We start from the raw sequence: 10,000 nt of genomic DNA, 5'->3' as shown, positions 1-10,000 counted from the left end.
GCTGAGTTGCGTATCTTTCTCTCTCTTTCTCTCTCTCTTTCTTTCTCTTTTTCTCTCTCTATTAAAAATCGCTCTTCCGCGATGCTGCTCCTTTTACGGTGTAATATAGGAATCGTAGACATCGCGACGTTCTCGTCGGTAATAACGGCGAAAGAAAAAAAGGAAAGAGGGAGAGAGAGAAAAAGAGAAAGAGAAAGAGAGAGAGAGAGAGAGAGAGAGATAGAGAAAAGAAGTAAAGGAAAAAAAGAAATAAACTGGAAGAAAAAGAGAGGGAAAAAAACAATGAAGCAGAGAGCTTGATGAAGAGTCACAGTCCGATCTATTGTCGAAATGCATTTTCTAGAACAGATCGTTGAAAGGTGATCTCTCATGGAATTAAAAAGCTACTCGTTCTCGAGATAGTTTCGAAACAATGCATCTGTTATCATTATCAAATTAATTAAACAGGCTTGAGAAAAAGAAAGAGAAAGAGAGAGAGAGAGAGAGAGAGAGAGAGAGAGAGAGAGAGAGAGAGAGAGAAATTTATAAACTTTTCTTATGATTAAAGAATAATACAAAAAGAAAGAGGAAAAAAAAAGTTAATATAATAAATATATCCAACGAGTCTTGATAAAACGATTGTTGCAATTACTATTGTAGAATTCGGTGGTAGAGAGACGTGAGATCTATGTCCACGGGAAACGGCGAAGCGAGGAGAATCGTAGAAGATCTATCTTGGCCGAGGTCGAAAAGCGAGAGTATGTACGTATGTATAGATGTGAGTGCTACTGCAGTATCCGTGCATACTGAAATATTGGCCCGCTTGCGGCTCGCTGGCGGTACGGAAGATTCGTGAGTCGCTCTCCGCACATCCTCTATTCGCTCTCTCTCTCTCTCCCTCTTTCTCTCTCTCTCTCTCTCTCGTTTACTCGGTCGTTCCTTGCACACACTCCGTAGTCCTATTGATCTATGGCAGAACCATTAACCACCGAAGCGTGCGCCAAATGTTTCGGAACTAATTTAAAGTTCGGGCAAGCCTTCCAAGGCAACGGTATCGTCATCCTTTTGAAGACTACCAAGCAAAGCATATACGTGTGAAAGCGTCGATTAAGATCCATCGAAGACACGCATAGTATATTAATAATAATAATAATAGTATTAATATTATATATTGTATTTATTAACATTGAACAATTTCATTCTCAACAATTTCTTTCATTTGCTCTTCGTACTTTTCCCATTCTTTATTATACTTATTATAAGCTGGATGCGATAAGAAGAACAAAGAAGAAAAAAAAAGGAAGAACAGAAGAATAAGAAGTTATATTCCGCGATTCCTTCTATTTTACTGGACTTCTTCTTCTTCTTCTTCTTCTTCTTCTTCTTTGTCCTTTCTCTAATCTAAAAGAAGTCTGATTGCAATAACCGTGATAAAAGAAGAATCTTTTCTTTCTTACTATTTTATTTATTTTATATCAATGCGCTTATTATTATAATATGTAATAAGATTTCTCTTCAACTTTCTAGATATATATATATATATATAAACGATATATCTAGAAATAATAATAACAATAGCTCTTTCTATTTTTCTTTTCTATATATTTTTCTTTAATCTTCTATTCTTTATACCTTTCTTCTTTAACTTTGTCGCTAGGTTGACCGTTTTAGAGATGATGCCCTTTTACCTAGCCGTTCGGAGAACCTACCCCGTAGAAATGGACGATATAACTCAAGACCAAGAGAGAAATTTAATCTCAACCATATTGTAAGCTTACAACGCTATTGTTGCGAAAAAATGATGAGTCGAAAGATTCGAAAAAGCGTTCAAGCAAGGAAGAGTGCCGTGTTTTTATGCGAATTTATACGATTTCCTCGGCATTGTCCGTCGAGTATCTTACGATTTACGATCTCGAGAGTCATCGATTTATCCTCTTTTCATCTTTCCTCTTATCTCTCTTGCTCTCTCTCTCTCTCTCTCTCTCTCTCTCCCTCTTCAATTTCTAAACTATGAGAAGAGAATGGAACGAGAGAGTAACCGCTCTATTACGTTGTCGAATATAATTTCTATCATGGAAAATTAAATGTTCGTTGACGTTCCGGCAAGCAAGTAAAATGGCCAACCAAGCTTGCGGCGTGAAACGCTTTTTCTGCTAAATTTCTCTAACGCTTTTATGTACTCTGATACACGGTTAATTCACACTGCGTTTATCGATTGGATTGAATGTTCATGATAAATTTTTAAAGTATAATTAAAGAGTAATTATCAAAGATCCCCGAGATATTTTATTGACTCATTTCAACGTTCATAGATACCGTTTTCCTGATTGACCGTACCATGTAGACATTTTTCGAGTGTTCTCTCGACGTGGTAACTTGTTCTCAAATATTTGCTCCAATCGTATGCATACATATGTACATACGTTTCTATCTCCCTCCCTTCTCTCTCTCTCTCTCTCTCTCTCTCTCTCTCTCTCTCTCTCTCTCTCTCGTATCGATGCTATTTGGAATTCACCTACGAAGTTGCACAAAACGTTGTGAACTTTGCCGAGCTCTGGAAACTCATTTGCACGATGTTGGAAAACTATAGGAATAATATTTCAAAGCTACGAAGTATAATGTGGAACATTGGTTCTGGGGACATCGAGAACTGTGCCACGAATTATCAGTTAAATTATCGATGGCTTTCCAGCTCCGATATTTAATGCTATTGATTAAACATTGCGTACGTTGTTTCGAAGGTTATTCAAATTCACTGATATATCGGCCATATTATTTCGTCCGCCAATGTTTTTATATATATATGTACATATACATGCATACATATATAAATATATATACGTATATATTAACTACGTGGATCAAGCAATAATAATAATTATAAAATCGATATATCGTTAACAGATTCCAACTAAATCTTATTTATTAGTAAGTAAACAAATAACTATTTACCAAATTGAAAATGGCGTCGAAAAATTTGAGCCTTATCATTTCCGAAAGCAGTCTGATATTGTATAAGTCTGTGTGATTGCACCATACGATTTGTACGATGCAAACGTGCCAGAAAGAGACAGAGAGAGAGAGAGAGAGAGAGAGAGAGAGAGAGAAAGAGAGAAAATATCGATATAGGATACTATCGAATCGGTCTATCGCCTCACGAGGCTAATCCTCACGGCCTGGAATAGCTGAAAAACAAATAGAAACGACGAGTCATGTGCGATCGACGAAAACTCCGATATCGCCTGTAGCACATATTCTACAACGAGCAGTACTGTGCAAAGCGTTACTGCTACCACCTCTGCATGTCTCTCTATCCTCTCTTTTCTTTTCTCTCTCTCACTTTCTCTCTCTCTCTCTCTCTCTCTCTCTCTCTCTTTCTCTCTCTCTTTCTATTCTTTTTCTTCTTTACATAGCTTTTATTGGGAAATAGAACGAATCGAACGTTTCACGTTTTTTCTTTTTTCCTTTGATGATATTTTCTTTAAAAATTGTTACCACTTTTTTCTTTGATTAATCGTAATCATAGAATTTGGAAAGTTTGAAAATTTTGATATAGTAAATGTTCAAAGGTTGGTTAACACTTACGATGTCTTAGTTGTGGTTTCTAGCGTGGTGAAACGGATTTACTCTCTTTCAAAAGCTTCCCTATCGATAGAACGCAAACTTTAATGTACCTTTACGATGTTAAACTTTATCATTAGTCAAAGATCTTAACTTCGTGAACCACGAGAATTTTTATTTTTATTTTTTATTAGTCCAATTGACTCTGTCCACCATTTCGACTCTTTCAATGACGAATTAATGAAAACGTGGTACGAAAAAATCGTACAATTGCTCGGTACGGAGTCGTACCAAATTGGATTAAATTTCAAATTGCTCGTGATTGATGCTATTTAAAGTCATAATTCTGCATGTAAAATCGTCCTTCCTATATGCCGAAATGAAATTTTATCGTGTCGTTCCGATCGCATTGCCGAATAACATATCATTTAAGCCAGAGTCAAATATAGAATTATCTGCGGAAAGCGCAGTTAATTACGCGTAATTGGAAAGCAATTAAGTTACAATTCAAGCAATCACTTCGATCGAGGACTACGTAAACTGTACATGCACGTGTTAGTGCATATCAAAGGAAGCCACGAAATTTTGAAGCTTGTGTTACGCATTAATGTAAGTCGGAAGCATTAAACGTTCGTTCTATCACGCGGCTCGATCATATGCGAATTATATCATATCTCGAACGCGCGCAATACATTTATTCATTTAAACGTTCGGAATATATCGAAAATATCTATTTCAATTTTTAATTTTCGTTTATTAAATTAACTATTTATCTTTAAAGTTATATCGATTTATAAATTAAGAAGAAGAAAATTTAATTAAGTAAATTTAACTTTTGTAAAAAAAAAAAAAAAGAAGAAAGAAGAAAGAAAGAAAGAAAAAAGAGAAACAAAGAAAGAAAGAAAAAAGAGAAACAAAAAAGAAAGAAAGAAAGAAAGAAAGAAAGAAAGAAAGAAAGAAAGAAAGAAAGAAAGAAAGAAAGAAAAACTTAATGTATAAATATTTTCACAGAAAAATCCAATAGTATCGAATTTATCTTTATTTATTCAGATTTATATCCTTCTCTCTATGACGGCTAATTTTTATTTTCTAAGAAATTCTATGGGTCAACTGAGTCGTATATCATTTCAAGAAATTATACGTCAGAGTTTGATAAAACCTTTTTACATATGCAAACATATATAATAAGCGTGAGCGTATCTATGTCAAAGAGAATTTAGACAAAATTTATTCGACGATCATTCTTTTCACTCGAAATAATTAACATTTGTTTAATACGACGTATCAACGGAATTCGAAACTAAATGGTGCCTGGATTAAAAAGAATTCAAGAATTAAAAATATTCGATATAAAGATAATTAATGATGTTATACTTGTATAACTATATACATGCAAATCTACATATATAAATTTTCGTGTTTCTCTGATTTCAAAATGGCCGATCGCATAATTCAACGATTTCGACATATAATCCTTTTTAATCCTAGACCCGGTAGAAATCTCTGGAGTATCTAGCTACGTAGTTATCTCAGTTGCTGTCTCTGAATTCGAATGACGTTAACCTATATATCATATAATATGGATATTACGTGTTCGTTAATTATCTACGTGTCACGCGAACAATTCGAGATGCTTGGACGAAGATAACGACACACGCTTACTTATCGTTTCGCTTTTACAACGTCGTAGAGAAGTTGAATTTGAAAACTTGAAGACTTCTTAATCGATTCAAAGAGTCGTTCGAGCGAAAATTCGCGTCCTTTGCTAAGTAACGATAGCAAGTACGCTTCCAACGAAAAGTTTATAAGATTAATTGAGATTTTGACGTTGTACGAACATCAGGGTAGGTAAAAGGAAACGATTTCTAAGACTGCTAAATTATGGAAAACGGTTGATCTTCAAGGATCTAATAATACTTTTCTTATTTTATCATGGGAAAAACGAACACAATAATTCGACGTAGAAATATCAAATATGATCATAATCATCTCTTCTTTTATTATCGATACATGTGCATATAACATTGTCGTATAACTTTTCGATTCGAAACGTTCCTTCGAGAGTATAACGTATGTAACGATTTAAACGAAATTGGCTCGGCAATCAAGTTTTAAAGGGGGGGAAAAAAAAGAAGAAAAAAAAATACAAGAAGAAGAAGACGAAAGAAAAAGAAAAAAAAGAAGAAATAAAAAAAGGAGAAAAAGAGAAGAAAGTATAGTATCGTATCAACGAATCGTGCTAGATTCGATTGGCTTACGAAACGAGCACAACGATGGTAAACGACATAAAATATTTTGTTGCGGCTCCGCCGCGACGAGGACACGCACGATGACTTCGATTGGATTCTTTCGGTGAAGAAAGAAAAAAAGAAAGAACAGAATGAGAGCAAGTGGGAAGAAAGAGGGAGAGAGAGAGAGAGAGAGAGAGAGAGAGAGAGAGAGAGAAAGAGAAATGAGACCACGGCACGCCGCAGGAAATTGAATTTCGCCGTGAAGACAAGTGGTCGGTTGTTCGTCGAAAAGCAGTGGGAACAGTTTTAATAAAATCGTATTCTCGTTGGTTAAAAGAAGAAGGGAATGAGTTCGTCGATCGGTAAATACATAGACGACTCATACAATCAGATATGGAAAGATAGAAAGAGAGAAATAGATAGATAGATAGATAGATAGACAGACAGATAGAGAGAGAGAGAGAGAGAGAGAGAGAGAGAGAGAGAGAGAGAGAGAAAGAGAGAAAAAGAGGAAGATAGAAACAAAAACAAAGAGAGAAAGAGGGGTGACAAAAGTTTACTTTTTCCAACGCGAGATCGTTCGTTCTTTGACGAGCAAACGAAACGCTGCTACCGCGGACTTGTAATTAATTTCATTCGAGCGAGATATACGAGAAAGAGAATGGGAACGTAACTACGAAAGCTTCTACCCTTACTATATAGAACGAACTATTATTCAGACTGGAGAATCGATAAAAGTATGTTAACGATGTCCCTCGCGATCTCGTCTAGTTTATTTTTCTTTATTCTCGCTTTTCTGACTGTCAATGAAAGCGAGCCAAGAGAATGGATCAGCAAATAGAAATAGAATAGAGAGAGAAAGAGAAATAGAGCGATAAAGAGAGAGAGAGAGATAGAGAGAGAGAATTTTCGTTAAGATAAATAGAATTCTCAAAAGACTCACCCTCTTCGTCGCTACCGATCATAGCGTAACGTTCGTATCCAGTGAGATTCCTAACAGCACCAAGTCCAAAATCGTCCTTCGTCCATTGAATCGGTCCCTTTTGATCAAGAACTCGGCAAGGAAGTGTTACTCTACTACCGACCACCGCGGTTTGATCCATTGGCTCGATGGCGAATCGTTGATAAACTACTTCCGTCGTTGTAATCGGCTTTAACGTCGACACAGCCGACGAGGAGGAGGACGACGATGACAAGGATGAGGATGATGACGACGACGACGACGACGACGAGGACGAGGAGGAGGACGATGACGAAGACGAAGAGGAGGAAGAGGAGGAGGAGGAGGAGGAGGAGGACGCGTTTGTCATGTTCGTACCCTCTATGCTCCTCGCTTCCATTGTTAGTAACAGTGTAAGGCAGATTACGATCGACCTCGTTCTTGATCCTGTCCTCGACCTGGAGCTGAAAGCAAAAAGGAAAATAACGATGAGGCGTTAGCGATACGAAAAGAAAAACGAGCGGTCCTTCGACTCGTTTGCAAAGTCAAAGAAAGTACATATACATGTGTATGTGTCTGTGTATGTATGTATGTATGTATGTATGTATGTGTGTGTGTGTGTGTGTGTATGTTAGAAAGAAAAAAGAGAGAGAGGGAGAGAGAGAGAGAGAGATGTCGATGGGAATGGCGAGCAAACCTGTTGAGACGGAATACTTTTTAAAAATTCATCATCGCGAAGAAGTCAAACGTTTCTCGGCAAGTTCTCGGCTCTATTCAAGAGAAACGAATGAAATGCAACTACATTATAACAGGTAGCGAGACATTTAAATAAGAACGCCTGGCTGTTTTTCATTGCTTATGAATTGTGTGCAAAAGTATTTCTTTATAAAAAGGAACAAACAGCATAAAAGATTATTAAAGTTTCCTTTTGTTAAACTTACAAAATTGCTCCATTTTTTCCAGGTTTCTTCTTTTTTTTTTTTTCCTTTTCTTTTTCTTTTTCGTTTTCTTTTTCTTTTTCTTTTCCTTTTCCCCCTTTTTTTCTTATTACATAAATGTACCCTCCTTTAATATACAAATTTATTTACCTTTCTTCTTTTTTTTTCTTCTTTTTTTTTTCAAATTCGTTTACGTACATTTTTTTCAAGTTAAATTTTTTTAATGACCTCGCCGAGAACGTTGGACGCTTTCCTGCGTCCATTTACCTTCGAACCATACTTAATTTATCTTTATAGTCCCGTCGGATTCGAAAACGAAGTTACGGCCAAAAGAGCGAACCTCTCGTAAAATGGACGATAAAAGTATTGCCGTTTTGCAATTTATTACTACGTTCGGTGTTACTGCTTTATATGAGGCGGGACGTGTATATATGTGTTCATGAATACAAATACATATGCATATCCATGAGAGTGTCTACACAAAGAGCAACTCTTTCGTTATTCATTCCTCGATTATTACATCAAATAAGCCATAAGGACAAAGTTGCGATCCTAATAATCGATCGTTCGTTCGTTTCAACTAACAGTTTTATATCGATTCCTCCTTGATTGTTTTTTTCTTCCCCCTTCTTTCTCTCTTTTTTCTCTTTTTTTTTTCTCTCTTTTTTTTTCTCTCTTTTTTTTTTCTTTTTTTTTGTCGTTGTTTTTCATTCAACATCCAATCGATCATAGTCGCACCCGTGACGCTTCCATTTCTTTCCTATCTCTCTTCGTAGCATTTCAAAGGGCACTCCTATTTCTTCTCCTATGTTCATACTAAACAGGAAAACGAAATGGAGAAATTTCCAAGCGTGTTATCTCAAGAGTACAATTTCGAAATCGACTTTTCTAGTTTTATATTTCAATCTTTCTTGTAAGGTAGCACACCGTGAAATAGGAATAAGAACATTGAAAAGATAATGATAAGAAGAGGAAAAAAACAAACGTGAATAGGGAAGGTGACACCATAAAGAAGAAAAAACAGAGAATTTGTCGTCTAATTACGCCAGATAATTACAGTCTTTCCAAAGTGATCCTTTTTCCGAAAGTCGTTCCCCTTATTATCGTCCGATCTCGACATTTTCCGGATGGAAACGTTTTTGTCCGTAATGGAAAAGAAGAAAAAGAAAGAGCGAAAGAGCGAAAGAGAGAGAGAGAGAGAGAGAGAGAGAGAGAGAGAGAGACAGATTGAGATAACAAGAAGTAGAAAAAGATAGGTAGAAAGGGATAGAGAAAGGACGTTGTTGGTCACGAAATAATTTCTTGATTTCTTCATTGGGCACTCAATTAACCTCCGTTCCCCCCATTTATATTCAAATCAGTCCTCATCTGTCTTCATATCTGTTCTCGATCTAATAACTGGAGAGTAGTCAAGGGAAAGATTTTTTTCTCTCTTTCTTCTCTCTCTCTCTGTCTCTCTCTCACTTTATCTATCTCTTTTCCTTTTTCTTAGATCGACATCTTTCCTAATAGAAATGAGATGATCGATCGAATCGACGATTATACAACACAAAAGCTTTTCATTTCTATCGTACATACATAGACGCTTGATAAAACACAAAGATCCTTCATTGTTATTTCGTACAGTAGCCATCTTAAACGTGGGAGTAATCAAAAGAGCAAAGAACTTACATGCTCCTTTTTTTTTCTTTAGCCATCTTTGATCTCACGTTCACTCGACAAGGAGTTTCGTTCGATGAGCTTAGACGGAAGCTCGTTTCTTGGAAGGGAAGCTGCAACGGTAAAGCGGTAAACCGACCTTCTTCTTGCTTGTCCCGTCTCGTTGCTGGATCCCAAGTAAAATGAGAGAGAGAAAGAGAGAGAGAGAAAGAGAGATAGAGAGAGAGAGAGAGAAAGGGAGGATGTCGTAAGATACTCGTACGACATCGTTCCCGACTGTTTCTTACAAGCTCAATAGGATAATAACCTCGACGAGTGACTGCTGGTAGAACGGTTTGAATGGAATGAAGAAATAACGAGTGTAATAATAATTGCGCTTGTGCCATGGCAATACCACTTGTATCTGTATATGTATATATATATATATATATATATATATATATATATATACAGGTTTATATATATATATAGAATATGTATAAATATAGGATGTTCCTAAAATGTTTGAGGTTAAATGTTGGTAATCGATAAAAATAAATAGCTTTCTTCTTTTACTTCTTCTTCTTCTTCTTCCTCTTATTCTTTTTATTCTCTTTTCTTTTCTTTTCTTCTCTTTTTTTTTTTTTTGTTGCTTTCAATGTTCTTTATAACGTTGAATATTTTACTAACACTCTATAGGTTGTATTAATGCA

General features: G+C 36.0%; 1 protein-coding gene across 4 annotated transcripts in view; it reads right to left on the bottom strand.

Annotated features, from left to right (window-relative positions):
• LOC118439856 (irregular chiasm C-roughest protein) overlaps positions 1 to 10,000 on the bottom strand; it is a 125,930-nt gene that overhangs the window by 31,417 nt on the left and 84,513 nt on the right. For all 4 annotated transcript variants that reach the window (XM_035862068.2, XM_085659368.1, XM_035862069.2 and 1 more), the window contains exon 2: positions 6,715 to 7,175. In XM_035862068.2, coding sequence (XP_035717961.1) covers positions 6,715 to 7,175 — 461 coding nt within the window. The remainder of the gene's footprint in view (positions 1 to 6,714; positions 7,176 to 10,000) is intronic.

Source organism: Vespa mandarinia, chromosome 9, assembly GCF_050613455.1.
Source record: "Vespa mandarinia isolate Hongniang chromosome 9, ASM5061345v1, whole genome shotgun sequence".
NCBI classification, from domain to species: Eukaryota; Metazoa; Arthropoda; class Insecta; order Hymenoptera; family Vespidae; genus Vespa; species Vespa mandarinia.
This window is presented reverse-complemented; position numbering and strand designations above follow the sequence as displayed.